Genomic DNA, 19,623 nt, shown 5'->3' with positions numbered 1-19,623 from the left:
TGGATGAATTGAGTATGTAAGCATAAAATTTGACCAAAAGCTAATTTTTCCTTATGGTGTTTACGTTACTTTATCTGATATCTGATTTTGAACAATGTACATAAACAAACATTTTTTAAATGTACAATGGGGTCCAAAAAAGACCACTAATGAAAATGCTTCAATTTTGCTTTGTTTTCTAATTTATTACAAATTGCCAGCAAAGTGGTGGTGAATCTTTGAAATATTTACATGAAGCATAGAACCATTTTGCACGGAATCCACATTTTTGTGTTAAACCTGAAAATCCATGTTAGAGCAAATCCACCTGTGTGTCGTCTGAACACGTGCTTCAGTGGAACTGGTAAGACTCAAGGAAAATCTGACTATTTGTACAAAGGGGTCAACATGTTCAAGATCATACATTTAAACAGAGATCTTTGTTTTAAAATTTTCAATTCTAAACTTTCTGTTCCCAGATTTTCACTGTACATTGCAGTACCTAAAAAGATTTTGTATTTTTATACATTGACACCAATAAACTCCGAAGGTAGAAAATCGAGAAATGGTCAGATACAACGTTTTAAACAATTTCAGATCCATTTGCATTGTAAGTTATGGCATATAGAATTAAAATTTGTACACATTCTCCCTTCAGCAAGTGAACTACCTATTTCACAATTGCAATAACCTAGCAAACGTATCTGGTTTGGATAGTCAGGAAAGTTTGACATGGTTGGAATGAAGCATTGATTGGCTTATGATTTTGTGCACAGTGCTTTACATCTCGCCTTCAGGCTGTAGAATTCAGTACGGAACTGAGGGTTCACCACGGCATAAATGATCGGGTTGGTGAGGGATGTCATGCAGGCAATGGAGACCACAAGGACTTCAACCTCCTGGATGAACTATGAAATAGGAATATTAAGTAGGAACAAGTGTCATTCTATCAAAAAAATATATAGGTAAAGGCTCAAATTTCTGATTGCTGTAGATACGTTACTTGTTGGTTTGCTTATATTTAACTCCTATACAGATTAAGCCACCAGACTTTTGTGTTACTGTAGTATGCATATAATTATAAACAAATTAAGCCATCAGATTGACCTGATATTTTGCTTATATTTAACTCAAATACAGATCAAGCCATCAGATTTACACGAGTTTGCTTATATTTAACTTGTATACAGATTAAGTCATTGTGCTTTCACATTAATTGCTTATATTTAACTTGAATACAGACTAAGTCATCAGATTGTCATTTTAGTTTGCTTATATTTTACTCGTATACAGATTAAGCTATCAGACTTACGTCCCAAATCTGGTTTCTGTTCCGAAAGGTGTTCAGGAGCACTGTCCCAATTAGCGGCATCCAAAAGATTAGGAAAGTAAGAATGATGTAACCGGAGCGCTTGGCCAGCTTGCTCTCTTTCTTCTTGTTGCATCTGTCCTTGTTGGTAAAGGATGGCATCATACACACTTCTCCCATCATCTGCATGGTTTGGCCTGCTGAAGCAGTCTGAGCGCCACCTCCTGCTGGAGGAACCTGCTCAGAGTATGGTTTCGCAGCATCTTTAGGAGGATCACCTGGATTCTCACCATAATTCTCCAGATCTATCAGTTCAGTTTCATTGTGGTGCAGTTCAGAAACAAGTATTACATTTTGCTGGTTGGGTTGTTCAGGTGTCTCTTCTGTCTTGACATCCAAGGTTTTGGTGTCTATAGCAAGAGGCTGACTTTCAGCAACAGTTGGCAAGGTCTTTTGGTCCTCAGGATCTTTGTTACATGATTTTGTATCATGTGCTGTCCCATTTGAGTCTTGTATGAAATGAGTATCATGAATTTCGTTTGGTGCCACTGGTTCATTCACAGTGGCGACCTTGGTTTCCACAACTTCCTGCATGTTTTTCTTGTCTTCAAGGTCTTTTTTGTAAGATGCAGCAGAAATGCCCTTGTCAAAAATCTTTCGGTTGTGTGCTTTGACCAGGATGAATATGTGGGAATAGAAGCCAATAATAAGAGTCAAACACACAGACCAGACAGGCAACAAGACATAACGTCCAAATGAGCCATATGTCTTTAACGTATCCCAATGCAAAGCTCTACATTGAACATAGACAGAGGAGTCTTTTGTAAACATGACGCACAGAGCTGACACCACAATGGACACGGCCCAGGTGAGCGGGATCCACACCTTAACCCGTTTTCGCCGTTCAGCAGTCTTAAATGGATTAGCAATGGCCTGGTGTCGTTCAGCACTAATGCTTGCCAGAGTGAACAACTGGACACAGCAGCTGAGGGAAAATGATATCACCTGGCCATCACAGAGAAGGTCCCCAAGGTCTCTGGTGTTGTTTTCGTTCAAGACGACAACCAGGAGCAACGGACAGTCAGTAGCACATCGCAGCAGGTCGATGACTGCGAGATTAACCAAGAGTGCATTGGTGGCAGTCTGAAGGGATTTCTGATGGTATACAGCATATGTGACAAAAAGGTTGGCTGCGATTCCCACAAAAAATGTTACGAGCAACACTGTACAGTTGGTAACCAAAATGGCTACATGGATGTTATTTTGCCATGTATTCTCGTTCACTTGTCCCCAAGGATTAGTGAAATTACCATTCATTTCCAAACTGCATTTAGCATATTTACATAGCACCTATTATCGACTATTCCCAATTTCTATTTCCCTTGTTTTCTTTAAAACCCACCACTAGTCATAATGAAGCTTTTCAGGTATAACCCTGAGCAGTTTTATCTTTCACTATGTGAATTTTTTTTTCTCAAGGAAAAGGTCTGGGGAAGAAAAGTTTTACATTAGTAGTAAATTTTGCAGCATAAAAGTAAATTAGTAGGTGTGAACAGACTGGTGTCAATAATACGTACCCCATTTTGTAAAGTGATCAGATTAATACATTTATTAAATAAGCAGTGAATACTTTTAAAACCTAAAACATATGTATTATTATATTATTTGATAATAGTAATGTTAACATACCTCAACAATTAGGTTCAATCTTCTAAATCTCTTGCTGCTTAATGTCCTATTGATTTTTTTTTAAAAAGTATCAATAGTAGGTGCTATGCTTTTAGTTTTTAATCTATCCTTGTTGTTTCCATATTCATTGAGTGAAAACAAAAAAACTCAGAGCATTGTTGCATCTTCAGTTGAGTCTTCTGTCTTTTGAGCAACTGCAAGCGCAAAGCACTTCGTTTTAGCCCTGGAACTCCATGACAACCACACTGCTTACGTTACACAACCATTTTTCAATTAACACCCTGCCAGGGCACAATCATGGGGGAATTGATGTTTTTATAACGTCAATTCGTTAGCACACAGACATTTAAATCCATCCTTGAGCACAGCCAATTACACACAGAGGGGATGAATTTGATGAGATTATTATTTTTTTCTTTGGTATTGTCTATTGCCTACATATAATAATAATAATAATAATAATAATAATAATAATAATAATAATAATAATAATAATAGATAGATAGATAGATAGATAGATAGATAGATAGATGTGATACTGTATATCATGATAAGATCTCTCTTTTGTAACTTTCCTATTTCCTATATTTATGGATCATTTGGCTAAAACCATATTATATGATAGTCATGATTTCACATAGTCGCTATAATCTCTGCGGAGAATAATACACACTGATCAGCAATGACAATAAAACCTGAATAATATTGTGTAGTTCCCCCTTGTGCCGCCAAAACAGCTCTGACCTGTCGAGGCATGGATTCCACAAGACCGCTGAATGTGTGCTGTGGTGTCTGGCACCAAGACGTTAACAGCAGATCCTTTAAGTCCTATAAGTTGTGAGGTGGAGCCACCATGCATCAGACTTGTTTATACAGCACATCCCATAGATTCTTGATCGGATTGAGATCTGGGGAATTTGGAGGCCAAATCAACACCACAAACTCTTTGTCATGTTCCTCAAACCATTCCTGAAATTTTTTTGCAGTTTGGCAGGGAGAATTATCCTGCTGAAAGAGGCCACAGCCATTAGGGAATACTATTGCCATGAAGAGGTGTACTTGTTCTGCAACAGTGTTTACGTAGGCGGTACGTGTCAAAGTAGCATACACATGAATGCCAGGACACAAGGTTTCCCAGCAGAACATGGCCTAGAGCATCATACTCTCTCTGCCTACTTGCCTTCTTCCCATAGTGTATCCATGTATCTTCATGGATATCAAACAATTACAAAACACAACACAGGTTTATATATATAAAGAAGCTTTGTTAAATATAGGTGTCCAACAATTATTGGCACCCTTTTAGTCAATATTTTGTGCTACCTCCCTTTGTCAAGATAACAGTTCTGAGTCTTATCTTATAATGCCTGATGAGGTTGGAGAATACATGGCAAAGGATGAGAGACCATTCCTCCATACAGAATCTCTCCAGATCCTTCACATTTCGAGATCCACGCTGGTGGACTCTCCTCTTCAGTTCACCCCACAGGTTTTCTATGGGGTTCAAGTCAGGGGACTGGGATGGCCATGGCAGGACCTTGATTTTGTGGTGAGTAAACCATTTTTGTGTTGATTTTGATGTATGTTTTGGATCATTGTCCTGCTGGAAGATCCAACCACGGCCCATTTTAAGCTTTCTGGCAGAAGCAGTCAGGTTTTCATTTAATATCTGTTGATATTTGATAGAGTCCATGATGCCATGTATCCTAACAAAATGTCCCAGTACTCTGGCAGAAAAACAGCCCCAAAACATTAAAGAGTCACCACCATATTTAACCGTGGGCATGAGGTACTTTTCCATATGGCTACCTCTCTGTGTGCCCCAAAACCACCTCTGGTGTTTATTACCAAATAACTCTATTTTAGTTTCATCTGACCATAGAACCCGATCCCATTTGAAGTTCCAGTAGTGTCTGGCAAACTGAAGACAATTGAGTTTGTTTTTGGATGAGAGTAGAGGCACTTTTCTTGAAACCTTTCCAAACAACTTGTAGTGATGTAGGTGACTTCAGATTGTAGTTTTGGAGACTTTCTGACCCAAAGACGCAACTAACTTCTGCAATTCTCCAGCTGTGATCCTTGGAGATTTTCTGGCCACTCGAAACATCCTCTTCACAGTGTGTTGAGAAAATATAGACACACGTTCATTTCCAGGTTGATTCATAACATTTCCAGTTGACTAGAACTTCTTAATTATTGCCCTGATGGTGGAAATGGGCATTTTCAAAGCTTGTGCTATTTTCTTATAGACACTTCCCATGTTGTGAAGCTCAACAACCTTTTGCTGCACATCACAGCTATATTCCTTGGTCTTACCCACTGTTATGAATGACTTAGGGGATTTGACCAAATGTGTTACTTCATATTTATACCCCTGTGAAACAGGAAGTCATGGTTGAACAATTTCCTGTTCCTAGTCACCCAGGTGTACTACAAAAATGTAAAATATCAATGGAAATATACTTCAAGTAGATACTACTCATTTGAATTCGTATGGGTGTCAATAATTGTTGCACACATATATTTAACAAAGATTATTTTTAATAAACCTGTGTTGTATTTGCAATTGTTTGATATCCATGAGAGGAGAGTATTTTTGTGAATTTCTTAAACAAATATCAAAAGGTTAAACAATGAAGTTTTTCACTGCCTTCTTTGCTCATATTTACCAAGGGTGCCAATCACCCTGTGATTTATGTAGTTTATGTTATGATTTATTCCTTATTTAGTCCATGCTTAATAAGCCTACTTATTCTTTTTTCCTGTCGGCAAACACAGAGCGGAAAGTTTGAATTTAATAAAAGGGAAATCCCATTCTGTGATTGCCTGAAATCCAAATAGATACAGTATAAATGTTTACACTGAGCCTCAGTGCAGCTTACTAAAAAGAGGAACTCCAGTGTAAATCACAAAAATGACCATGAATTTAACTGTAAACTATAGATAAACTACAGTTTTGATACTGATTTGCTTAAGTTAAAAATACACAAATATCCCATGAAACTGTTTAATAAATAAATAAGTGACTTTGAATAAAGGTCATCACAAAGTAAATACAGTAAACTATGAACAAAGTTAGAAGAGCTACATAACACTGTAATCGTTCAGTGATTTTTCAGTTCAGTCCATTTCCATTCATTAAAAAAAAATACATCTAATAAAACCAATTCTATTTTCCGAGTCGACACAAAAATGAACTCCAATGATTTAAGTCATGTCTGGATGAAAATTCAGTGCAAAGCTGTTTTTCAATACATTGCAATACAATTATTTACACTGCCTAATATTGAAAGCGTTACATTACACCGGACAATATATTGGTCACTTGACTGAGCAACTGCTGCTTTAAGCTGATACAATATCAGATACTGGACATTAGATACTGTGAGTGAGCTGTTAAAGTAATTTATAAGGATAGTAAAACATATATATAACATCAGGCTGTTACTAAATCAGCATACATCACAAAAGCTATTTAAATGCATACAATGCCTCATCAACTTTCCATAGTTTGGCTGTAAATCTGAAACATTTGTATGCATTTTATCATAATAAATTGTAACTTATTTTTGCATATCAAATACGCAAAGGAGGATGTAGCTGATGTAAATATACTCCCTCATTGCTAAATTTATTGGCAATTTAAAAATCTCCACCACATCCAGAGATTTTCCTAACACAGTTGGGGGGGAATCTAAAAATATTTGTTGTCAGTCAAGAGATTAAGTCACTTAAGACTAAAACACATAGAATCAAGTATCCTGCAAATATAAAAATAAGGAATTGGCATCTTAAAAAACTACAGCATTTTATAACTGGGCGACAGCGACCCACTACTGTATGTCATATGTGTTATTGTTGGGCCTAGTACAACTGAGCCCTAGCTCATTTCATATTTAAACATATACTAAGGAAAACATGCAAACCTTAATTTTTTTCTTTATACAATTGTAAAACCTATGTCTCTACTTTTGTAGTTGTCCGTTTCTTCACCAGTACCAGTACCGTTTCTTCACCAGTACCAGTCATTACCATAAGTATTATTGATATGTGGCTAATCAATCTGCTAAATCGCTACACTGCTGTTGCTGTATATTAAATAAAGTTTTATATTATATAATACCATCAGATTATTACTCCTCCTCTAGTCTGAGCCTTTGAGACGGTTCTGGAAGGGAGTATTAATGGCTCCTGTGCTGCACTGTGCCGGCTAGATTGGGGCCTCATGTTGAAGTGGCGTGCGACGTGGATAGAACGTGTGCTGCAGGTCGTAGCTGAGCAGACAGCTGAGGGAGGCCATGTAGATGTCCGCAAAACGTGAGAGGCGGCGGGAGAAATATGTCGGGTTGTGATACGTGCGGAACAAACTTCCGAACTGACTGTTGAACATGTTGTTTGCCTGTGACCTGCCACATCAAGACCACATAGTTATTCACATGTAGTAAATGTATTCAAAAAAGAAACAGCTTACAAGTGCAGTATTTATAAAAAATAAATAAATAATGATTTAAAAAACCCAATGTCTATCTACTAATGATGTGTCGTTCACAAATGAGTCGGTTCTTTGAGGTGAACATTGTGAGCTCACTCACATATATATGAGCTGTTTCTTTAATGCAGACAAAGCTATCACACTTACAGGATAATTTATCATAATCCTGCTTATTGAAGATGTACTGTGTGTATTTAGTGTATTATGGGAGGTGATCAATTATCAGGATAACTGGAAATTAATCTTCTTAATGAAGCACTGACACAGCAGGCACAATAGCATTAATGCAGGGATGTTTACTGTATGTGCATGCCTTGCTGATTTTACAATTATCTAAATTGTTTTTATAAACTACAATGTAAAATGATGTTTTTTGTTAATTGGAAAGTACAGGAAGATGTCATGGAACTATTTCAGTAAAGTAGAGCAATAACTAGTCAAAATATCGCAAACTAGGTCTGGTTTAGAATTTCAAAAATGACAATATGTGATTTGGGAGCTGAAAGAGTCGACTCTTACTGGTGAACTCAAATGATCTGATTCACTGAAAAGAGTCAGAATTTCCATCACTGCTATACTGTATATGGTCTACATACTGTATATTATATGTAGTACATAAATATCAGTCCCTCCAGGATTTTGTGATCGCAGAAATTAACGCAGGATCAAGCAAATGCCACAATATTCGAATTTATAAAATTTTTCACAATTACCATAGAAAAAAGCTGCAGCAAAATCAACCATTTTTGGCTGCAACAATCACAAAAAAACACTCTGCGAACTCCTGTACAGACTGAAATAGAATAAACTCTAAAATGATGATACTACAATATGTAGAATATGTTAGTGAAAATAAATAATTAAGACCATAGTGTTACCTCAAGTCCTCTCTCTCTTTGATCCACTGCTGAATCACTGATTGTGAGGCAGCGTCTCGATGCACCTACCACACACAGATTAGGCAAAATTTCAGGGAGCTCCTGTATATGTCTCAGAATATAAGCTTGGACTTTCTTAAATAGATTCTTATTACAAAGGGACAAAATGCAGTCTTACTGTTAATCCCTAGGATCACTTCCACCTGAATCAATGACCCAAAATCTTATTCTGGTTTACAAAACCCGGTCAGTTTATGATTTATTTCAGGAATGCAAGTTTTGTGGCTGGTTTAGATTGTTCTACCTTGTGACTGCACATATTTGTGATGTTATCGTTATTTTATCATAACTTTAATCTTTATTTATTCTGATTTTGTTTTGCTACGTTACTGTTACCTTTGCTACTAAAATATACAGAATTTGCCTCATATACAGTATCTCACAGAAGTGAGTACACCCCTCACATTTTTGTAAATATTTGATTATAACTTTTCATGTGACAACACTGAAGAAATGACACCTTGCTACAATGTAAAGTAGTGAGTGTACAGCTTGTGTAACAGTGTAAATTTGCTGTCCCCTCAAAATAACTCAACACACAGCCATTAATGTCTAAACTGCTGGCAACAAAAGTGAGTACACCCCTAAGTGAAAATATCCAAATTGGGCCCAAAGTGTCAATATTTTGTGTGGCCACCATTATTTTCCAGCACTGCCTTAACCCTCTTGGGCATGGAGTTCACCAGAGCTTCACAGGTTGCCACTGGAGTCCTCTTCCAATCCTCCATGACGACATCACGGAGTTGGTGGATGTTAGAGACCTTGTGCTCCTCCACCTTCCGTTTGAGGATGCCCCACAGATGCTCAATAGGGTTTAGTCCATCACCTTCACCCTCAGCTTCTTTAGCAAGGCAGATGTCATCGTGGAGGTGTGTTTGGGGTCGTTATCATGCTGGAATACTGCCCTGTGGCCCAGTCTCCAAAGGGACGGGTGTACTCACTTTTGTTGCCAGCAGTTTAGACATTAATGGCTGTGTGTTGAGTTATTTTGAGGGGACAGCAAATTTACACTGTTATACAAGCTGTACACTCACTACTTTACATTGTAGCAAAGTGTCATTTCTTCAGTGTTGTCACATGAAAAGATATAATCAAATATTTGCAAAAATGTGAAGGGTGTACTCACTTTTGTTAAATACTGTATCCAAAAAAGTCAGCTGTATATCATAGCGGCACCAGCAGGGTTTATTTTTATTCTAATGGTCAAAATTCCACAGAGCCTTTAAATAATACTGACTGTCGAAGAACCCCCTAGAGCAGTGATCATCAAAGAGGTCCCACCTGCATCTGCTCCAACAGATTGGTCAGACTCTGTAGCCATGTCATAGTGTGTACATATTCCTCCGTGTTCATGATTTTGATCTCCTTGCGTAGCTCGGGGATGATGGCCCCTGTCCTCCAGCCATGCTTCAGAGTCAGGTCCTAAAAACAGAAGCACATCACTCATTCAGTTATTTTCTAAATTAGAGTTCAGTCCTGGGAACTCACTGTACTGTACTGTTTGTCCAGGCAGATCTGCATATGCTGCATATGTGACACATAATCTTCCACTATTTGTAGCATGTTACACTGAGGAAGAATTTCAAAACATTTTCCTGTAGTCAGAAAAGAAAGACAAGCTCAATCAAAATTAGTCAACCCCAACTGCAAATCAGGTTTATTGTCAAAATTTACAGACTTTTAGCTGTTTGCAATGAACAAATCAAACAAAAGAAATTGCAATCATTGATTAGCGGCATCAGGTGTGCTTGAGACAACACCTGTTTTGCATATTTGTGCTGTTGTGAGGGATTCTATTCAGGGGGTTGAATAATTTTGAGACTGGAGAAATCATTATAAGTTGCATTTTCAGTTGAATTTGGGGAAACCACTTGAAGCATTCATTGTGTTGAACTATTTCAATTGCTTTTGTTTGATTTGTTCATTACAAACAGCTGAAAGTCTGTCAATTTTGACAATAAACCTGATTTGCAGTGGGGGTTGAATAAATCTGATCTGATAAATCAACTGTATGACAAAAATCTTAGGGTGATTTTTGGTTCATCAATAAACATTTATATGAAAAGTGTATTCTGCTTTCATGCATTCTTCAACATATTTCTAAATTTGTACACTCTGTCCTTCCACTACTCCTTCAAAGACCAAAATTCATGGTCATGTGTTACCAATGCAGTAGATTAAATTAAAACAATATTGTTTCTGTTGCAGGCAAATTTTAGTAATATAAACATGGAAACTCAGAGACACTTGATAGAAATATTTTCCCACCCTTTATGCCTAGTCCTAGTATGTGTACTAGCATAGTTTGTTTGTGTGCATGAGTTGCTTACAGCAAGGTCACTGTAGATGTGATCTCCGAAATATAAAACCTTCGAGCCCCTCCAGCCAGTGAGTCTCAAGAACTCATACAGGTTTCCCTGGAAACAAAGAAATGCACACAATAACTCACAAAATCTAAAAAACACACAGATAAGTCATGACAATGCTCCAATGCTGTATTTCAAACTTCTGAATGTACAGGGCAGGAGTGGCACTGGGAGAACATACATGAGCTGTCTGCCATTATTAGGTTCAGCCCAAAGGGCACACAGCACCTGTTTATAAATCTGCCCCTTCTCTAGGTGGTGAATTCTGTCCCATAGCAACATTCCTTTATCAGTAACTCGTCTGAATGGCCTGTAAAGACACACACAGTCACACTCACTGTCATGCTTAAGTGCATGGAAAGAAAAATCCAGAGGGCGCTTGTTATTGTGTCTGAAAGTCAGTCATACATGTTTAATTAATCACTGGCATTTTCAGTTAAATTACTCATTGCAATTCCTGGAACTCACTTTCTACGGTCGTTGAAAAAACCTGGCTTGTCGGCCTGCACTATGACGACATCGAACAGGTCCCTCCAGTCTTTTCCAATAATGTAGTTCATTCCCCGATCTCTAAACAAAGACAAAACATTTCAAGAAGCCTGGCCTCACCAATCACCAGATTAACGTAGAAAGCAAATCTGTAGTCTGTTCGAATACTCCGGCTGTTTGTTTAGGCATATATGCAGAAATAATGTTAACTGAAGTGTGAAGGCCATGCTCTTACACAAAATCCAGGGGGCTGTTGGTGATTAGAAACAATTTCTTTCCATTTGCTGAAAGCTTTTTTAAAACAGCATGGGTCTGTTCACCGTAACAGATATACTTCTCTACAAAAGAAGAAAAATGATAAAAGACTGTGTGCATATATTACTATATTTATATTATATTTAGTTCATTAGAACTATTCTGAACTCTCTTTTGTATGATTAATTTATTGCAAAGAATTGTTTGTAACAAAAAAAAGCCTGAAACATCTTAAATATACCAATATCTGCTTCCACTTCTCGATACATGATTCCCTTCACATGGACGTCTCTTATGGCCTCCTGGAAACATGGGACATAAACCAGACACAAAATATCAAAGCTGAGAACAAAGACTCAGTGTTCAGCCTCAAAAGAAGCCAAGTGGACACGTCAGCCATGCCAGTCACCCTCCTGTGAGCACTCTCCTTCATTTACTTCAGAAAAATTGGCACTTTTAGACACTTATCCTGCATGAATAGAAAACATCAGTGCTGCCTTCCCAGGATCCTACGCAAAATTCTGTTATGCGAGTACAGAGTGCTGACCTCTACATCAACTAAATGTCATGGAGAGTAATTGGTGATCTGTAGAAAGGGGAGAACATGTGTTGAGAGCATGCACTGGAATTCTGCGTTACTTCTGCTTTGTGTTATAAACCCACGAGTAGAGAAAATGATGGATAGAGCTTCAGGTCTTTCTCCCAGACTTCAACTGAATTTAGTGGCTGACTCAAACATTTCTGGAACACAGTAACATTTTACTGAGAGATTGATGGCTCATGGGAAATGAAATGCATCTGCATTTTGTTCTATTGTCTGAATTCCTGTTGTGCTCTTTAGAAATATGTTAAGCCTATAACAAGCTAAATAATAAGTAAGGAATAAAACACTTGTGGTGTGTGGGGTGTGCTGTTATAGGAAAGTACCCAGCTATGGGGTGGTGTAATACATTCAGATGCGAAGCAGTGTTACTGTTAGGACCTCTAAATGATTTATTCCTCTTATACCACAGCAATTTTCAAATGACTGCCTCTTTTTTTTTTTTACATTCGTTATTGATTGACATCATGCTATTTAACTGATTATAGTTACATTTAGGTTTATAGACCACCTGTGAAACAAGTTACTTCCTGTTTCACTCACGTTATAACACAATCTTTAATCTTTTCCTGACTAGCCCCTCTTTTCTCTCTTTCTTAAGGTTAATATGACAAACCATTACCCAGAGACTTACTGACAGGAGTGACAGAGCTTTGTAACTTCTAGAACCATACAGGTATTTCTGTATTTTGTTATTATAGAAAAGAATTATAACGCATCATTTGAGTTACAGCCGGTACTACTGTCAGAGTAATTTCAACAATTGTCAACAATTTCTCACCAACCAGAGTCAGACATTCAGCAGCACTGTGATGTATGTAAAAATATCTTTCATTACATCATTATCAGCATGTAGATAAGTGAGGAGATAACAAGTGAGGCTGTTACCCTTTTTCCTTCCTAGAGCTGAAGAACCTGCCATAACTGAGCTGGTCAGTCATCACTCACCTCTACAGTATCACTCCTCACCCTCAATGGAGTACGCACAGTTATTGCGGTCAGAAATGCCAGTCTAAATTTATATAACTGCTTTCAATGATAAATATTCATGGCTCTGAACCCAAACAGCAAGATTTAAGGCCACACATTATCTTTAACTGTATTGTCACTATTAGCACAAGATAGACCTTTTTTAGTTACTCACTTAGCTTAAACTAATATATAATAGTAACTTTTTGTGTCTTCTGGTCTGACCTTGACATCTTTGTAGAGATGCACAGGCTCATAGTCAATGTTGTGCTTCATGAAGTAATCATTGACACACAACAGCAAGGTCATCTCCGGCAGCGAAAAGATGTCCATGAACTGTTTCATAGCGTGTCCGTGGGAACTCTGAAAACAACAGGGCATGAAGTAAGGCAACAAACATGAAGGAAATAAGAAAAGTACAGACCTAGCTGAATTCAGTGACAACACTTTTGAGAGTTGTGAACATTGTTACAGTAACTAATTGTGGCCAAGAAATGCAATGACCAACCGCAGAACTAACCCAACAGCAAACATGTGAGGATATCTAATTTATTTATTTAACACCAACTGTCTGATACAAAAAAAAAAACAAAACACACAAGTGTGAAGCATGAACATCTCAGATTACAAACATAGTTAGATCCTAGAAAAGATCACATCAGCAACCCTGGAGCTAAAGGACTGATTTGGCATGTGAATGTGTAGGTCTGAATCAGCATACATAGATAATGTGTTGCAGAGCCTTTTCAGGACTGGAATACAAGGACGAAAGTTATAAATCTGATCCTTGCTGCAGCATAGTAGCAGAGTCTCAGGTCATATTACAGTTAGTGTTACATTATAGTTTTCAAATGTGTATGATGGTCTGGAAAATCCCCCTGGATTTCACCGTGAATTCTGGAAACCAGCCAAAAACCTGCCTTTAACAATCTTCGACACATTTAAAAAATGACATCATTAACACGATGTTAAATTTTTATTTCACTTTTTAACCTTGCCTTGTCTATCTTCCAGAACAGCTCACTCAGAGAAACACTTTATTATGGTCTATCTAAAGATGTCTAAATGATTGTGATTTCCTCACTAAGTGTATGTCATGCTTTGATTAAGTTGCTGGACAGCTACATGCCATAGACAAAACAGACATAAGTCTAATCAGCTCAGTTTGTATACAGATACCAGCTGTCAAAATGTCTGTCATGCTCCTGCACCGCAGTCAGAATTAAATCTTTAAATGCAGTGTTAACATTTCTCACATATACATAAGAGGAAGAAATGTAGAGGATTTGATTATTGATGTTCTGTCAACAGGGAGCTGAGCTTGTTATTTAGACTCACACCAAGGTTAGCTGTGTATGCTGGATGGACTGTCTGGATGTTGATGGCGATTGAGAGGCTCAGTATAGGGAACTTCTTTACTGGTATATAGATTAGTTCTGTTTTGTTGAGGTCAGTTTTTAGATGGTGGGATGAGATGTTGTGGAAGGCAGTATGATAACTTTGGTGAGACTTTGAAGGTGGATAAAATTGTGCGTCATCAGCTAAGCGGTGGTAAGAGAAGTCATGTGATTGGAACACTGAGCTAATTTAGTGTACAGAGGGAACAAGAGTGCACTAAGAAGTAACCCCTGAGGAACTCCTGTAGTCAGGCTGTGAAATAATGAGATTAAACATCTCCAGGCTATGAGGTAGGATTGACTGACTAATCTGTTGTAATTGTCAGTAACATGGTTATTTCTTTCTCAGACATGAATTCATAGTTGTGACAAAAATTGTTGTTTTTCCAACAATTGTGAAAACATTTTATTTTAATGCCAATATTGTAAATAAATTGAGCTGCCCGAGTTATTGTCACAGAGATATAATGATGTAGCTCCCAAGTGCCAGACATCATCAGGTCTTGGTTTCAGACCACAAGCATCTGAGAAAACAGAGCTTTTGTGGCAGAAACTCACAGAACAGATCAGGATCAGGCACTGGCACACTGTCTGTGAAAAAGAGGCTCTATATTAAATCACCAACCTTGCCATAAAAGTCACTCATAATTTCCAGAGGTACATGGCAGCCCTCATACATAGCAATGACTTCTTTGTCTGGTACAGGTTGAAGACCCCTACACGAGAACACATATATAGATGCAATTAATACTACTAAATAAATAAATAAATCCACTCCAAATCTTACAGGTGTTACCCTTCATTAGCACATTATGTACCTGTAAACTGTTCCTTGCTGGATGTAATGAAAAGCATCTATCTTCATCAGTAAAGCCTGAAAACAGGAGAGATCGTAATCATACTCGGATGCACACAAGCTACACACTCCATGAACAGCTACACACCTTCTGAACATCATAATGTAGCCCCCGAACCACAAAATTAGGGATGTAGTTATAGTTCTTCAATTCTTCTGGGTACTGGAACACACAGAGAAATGAAAACAAGGTCAAATTTTACTCTGGACATCATCCATCATAAATCCTGACCTAAAAATACAGTGAGCAGTACAGTGAGCACTACAGTGATCAACCATTCCATAACCACAATATGAATTCACATCAGTAACATTTAAGTGAACAGTTAAAGATGATGAATTAGAGTGCTTGGTAGTACTCTGGGCATAAAGTTATTCTGGTGGATTTTCTCACACTAATATTTTAAAACAAGTCTACAACTAAACTGTTTCTAGTTTCTATATATATTAGGCTTATATTATACTGTACTAACCCTGTGCTGTTGGATAAGAATATCTCGAGCCACATTGAAGATCAGAGTGTGGAGATGTTTGGAGTAAAAGGCCAAGGTGTAGTCGTAATCGAAGCCGTAGATCTCGATATCCTGCAAGCTCATCTCGTTGTTGGCAAAAATGGTGTCCGGATTCCCAAAGTTGTTTGAGATCGCTGGGATTAAAGCTGAGGCACAAAATGACAGCATGACACAGACTGTGCAGCCGAAATCGTGTACTGTGACCGTTCCTACGCCATTCGATTCAGTACCTACTGCCAGGCCGTTGATACAGTACGTACTGATCAGCATGTGTAGGATGAATACAATCTGGACGTATTACATCCGCCATGTTAGCATTGTCATATGACCTTTGACGTCATAATGACCGCAAAAACTTAAACGCCATGGCGACTGTTTATTCTTGTTTAAACCTTCAACAAGTCAGCAATTTACTCAGTTGTTGTTAAACAAATACAGTTTAACCACAAGGAACAACGTTTAATACCTATGAAAAGAGCTGATGTGCTGCCTTCCACCATGTTTTATTCTGACAGCCAGACCTGTTGCCTTATGGCAGTGTTTCTCAAATACAGTCCTCAAGCCCCCCTCCCAGAATGTTTTAGATGTCTCCCTATTTAACACACTAACAAGCTGATGAGTTGAACCAGGTGTTTTAATTAGTGAGAAATCTAAAACATTCTGGGAGGGAGCCTGAAGACTGGAGTTCAGACACACTGCCCTATGGGATAGCACAGTATCCACTGGTTCCATAATGAAGAATCTTGGCAGAAGTAGTATTTTTCGTCTACTGTTTTATGAATACTGAGAATTCGGACGTACTACTCCTTTGGTGTTCTGCTTTTCACCTACTATACAGTAGGGTAGTACTGGTTTTAATGGTTAGCTGATGGTTTGTAATGGTATTTGTAGTGGAAACCAACAGAAATTCTGTGATGGTTTCTATTGTTTTTTTCAGCAGGGTGGTAAAGCAAAAGCGCAAGAGAATTGTTTAAAGTCGCATTTCCATGCAGCCTACTTTTACACAAGCTTGATAAGCCATCAGTCTACAAATGGTGTTGAAAATGCAAACACAATATCCTAGGATTATAATTGTCAACAAATCCCCCCCACTACTACCATTGACCAATCTAAAACAGGTGAGGTTTAATGGAAACTGTTTAATCCATTCTGACTTAGTTTCAATAAAAGAAAAATAGTAACAGGTCCAGGGTATGAGCATCAATAAACAAACATAAACCTGGTTTGTCACTTGGGTTCATTTAAAGATGTAGTCAGCGATTCTGACTTAAGTTTGCTGAAGCTAGCTATGTTGAAGTATGACTTCAAATAAAGTATCAATTCAAATTCTTTAAATGTTCCTTCTAAAGCCACGCCCCCAAAATATATGCTTAGCTAAGAAAGTGTTGAATGGTGAAAGAGGCAGAGTTTTCTGAATTGCCTGACAGGCAAGCAGAGATGCCTACTGTGCCCATTTAATATCACTGATCTCACCTTTAATCAGAGAACTTCACTTTAATTTAGCTTTTGAGCTGTTATACAATAACATACCAGTAACATAAAATTAACCCTAGCATTAAAATTATTTTTCATTAGAAAGCAGAAGTAGCCAATATGACAGTGAACAGCAAACCTAAATATTGTCATACATGTTGTATCGTACAAATATATCAGGTATCATATGATCCTATCGTTCAGCACTAACAGTAAGTACTGGAATAAATTTGGTTTGACGTTGGACGGTCGATATTCACGGAAATGCGGAAATTAAGGGACTGATTCTAAAGTTACATACCATATTGTTATACACGTTTCGAACTTCAATAGCATTTGAAGGGAATGATGTACAGCCACACAATATTATATATATTTATATAATACACACACACACACACACACACATATATATACATATATATACATATACATATATATATATATATATATATATATATATATATATATATATATATATATATATATAATGATAATGAGTCTTTATTGGTTACATATACATATGCACAGTGAAATTATTTTCTTCGCATACCCCAGCATGTTAGGAGGTTGGGGTCAGACTGCAGGGTCAGCCATGATACAGCACCCCTGGAGCAGAGAGAGTTAAGGGTCTTGCTCAAGGGCCCAGCTGTGGTAGCTTGGTAGTGCTGGGGCTTGGACCCCCGACCTTCCGATCAGTAACCCAGAGCCTTAACTGTCAATCCACCACAGCCCCCATATATATATATGTGTGTGTGTGTGTGTGTGTGTGTGTGTGTGTGTATGTACATAAAAATTGTGCGTCATACCTGACACCTAGATGAACACTTTACAGTTGGCTTCATGACTGTACTTCATTCCCTTCAAATGCTATTGAGCTTTAAATAATGGTATATTTTGTGTATGAGCCATTCTGTAGTGAAATACATGTCTAATTTACATATGATTTAATAGCTTATTTTGATAAATATCAAAAATATAAAAAGGTGTGCCTCACACCTGACAGCTACATGAACACTTTACAGTTGGTTATATGACTGTAAGTCATTTCCTTCAAATGCTATTGAAGTTAGAAACAATGTCGTATGTAACTTTAGAGACGGTCAACTTAATTTCCGCATATCTGCGAATATCGACCGTCCAACGTCCAACGTCCAACGAACTTTATTCCAATACAGTAAGTCTGTTTATTTTTTGGGTTTATTACAAAAAACATGTAGTCTAACCTTCCGTTTGCCTTTTGGTTTCATTGTAAACAGACCACAACCATTCGGTCGTGTCTCCACCCGGGTCGCTGGTGCACATGCCGGCTGCTGACAGTGTGTGTCCCGGGACTGGGTGACAGATCACCCCGCTGGAGCTGAGACTCGGAGCTCCACATGCCGCATATAAAATTTTACAGTGTTTAAACAGCTTTCTAACACTGCCCCGGTTCCTGACCAAGCGACAGAGAGGTAAAGACAAGGCCGGCATGTTTCTACTTTATCCCGCAGCAAAGTCCTGTTCCACCAGAGACCCGTTACAACGAGATACACGAGTGTGAAACAGACCTGGCTCCAGAGGTGCCAGGTTTATTTATTTATTTATTTTTAGAACACAAGTCCTTCCTGCTGGAAACTTTCACCCACACACGGAAGTTCCGGGTTCGCGTTGAAAACTTAATTTCAGGATAAAAGTCATTTACAGTCAGTATATTAATGTCAGAACAGATTTACATGTAGGCTAACTGTTACAAAGCACTGACGCTGTAGTTTTCTTCCATAAATGTCCTCCTTAAAACATTGTCCTTATTCTCCATACAGTACTGTAAAAATATTTAGGCACATGCAAAGAAATGCTGCGAGCAATAACAATAACAATAAAAGTTTCTACATTAAAACAAGTACTATAAAGAGCAGTTAACAGTAATAAATTAAACAAAATCAATATTTGGTGTGACGACCCTTCGCTTTAAAAATAAATTTAAAAAAAAAAATAGTGGTCTCAGGTACAATTAGTGCAGCTTTATAAAGAAATTAGTTTTATTGAGCATCTTGCAGAACCAGCCACAGTTCTTCTGGAGACTTTGACTGTAGAACATGCTTATTTTTTGCAGCAAAACGCAGCGGCCTTAAATATGTTTATTGTCTGAAAAGTGGTCTCTTACGTAATATGCTGCTTTCTTTACTGACATTTTTCTGTAACATTTAATTTTGTGCTGGAAAATTAATGTTTGGGAATCTAAAATGTTTTTGTACTGACCCGATAATGTAGAAGACAAATTTTTTTTTACAAAAAATCTATAACAAAGTTTGTACT

General features: G+C 37.7%; 2 protein-coding genes across 2 annotated transcripts; both read right to left on the bottom strand.

The window, feature by feature from the left end:
- Window positions 1–157: 157 nt before the first annotated feature.
- On the bottom strand, window positions 158–2,751 carry parietopsin. Its single transcript, XM_017473557.3, has 2 exons — window positions 1,292–2,751; window positions 158–887 (listed from the first exon to the last, which is right to left on the bottom strand). The coding sequence occupies exons 1-2, from the start codon at window positions 2,603–2,605 to the stop codon at window positions 738–740; spliced, it is 1,464 nt and encodes a 487-aa protein (XP_017329046.1). The 5' UTR covers window positions 2,606–2,751; the 3' UTR covers window positions 158–737.
- Window positions 2,752–5,970: 3,219 nt separating this feature from the next.
- nt5dc3 (5'-nucleotidase domain containing 3) lies at window positions 5,971–18,952 on the bottom strand. The gene is made up of 14 exons (XM_017475030.3): window positions 18,552–18,952; window positions 15,814–15,998; window positions 15,429–15,503; window positions 15,303–15,358; window positions 15,110–15,200; window positions 13,313–13,450; window positions 11,759–11,819; window positions 11,498–11,600; window positions 11,242–11,343; window positions 11,002–11,083; window positions 10,738–10,824; window positions 9,689–9,829; window positions 8,348–8,412; window positions 5,971–7,383 (listed from the first exon to the last, which is right to left on the bottom strand). The coding sequence occupies exons 1-14, from the start codon at window positions 18,796–18,798 to the stop codon at window positions 7,188–7,190; spliced, it is 1,629 nt and encodes a 542-aa protein (XP_017330519.1). The 5' UTR covers window positions 18,799–18,952; the 3' UTR covers window positions 5,971–7,187.
- Window positions 18,953–19,623: the final 671 nt, after the last annotated feature.

The sequence above is a fragment of the Ictalurus punctatus genome, chromosome 8 (genome assembly GCF_001660625.3).
Source record: "Ictalurus punctatus breed USDA103 chromosome 8, Coco_2.0, whole genome shotgun sequence".
NCBI classification, from domain to species: domain Eukaryota; kingdom Metazoa; phylum Chordata; class Actinopteri; order Siluriformes; family Ictaluridae; genus Ictalurus; species Ictalurus punctatus.
This window is presented reverse-complemented; position numbering and strand designations above follow the sequence as displayed.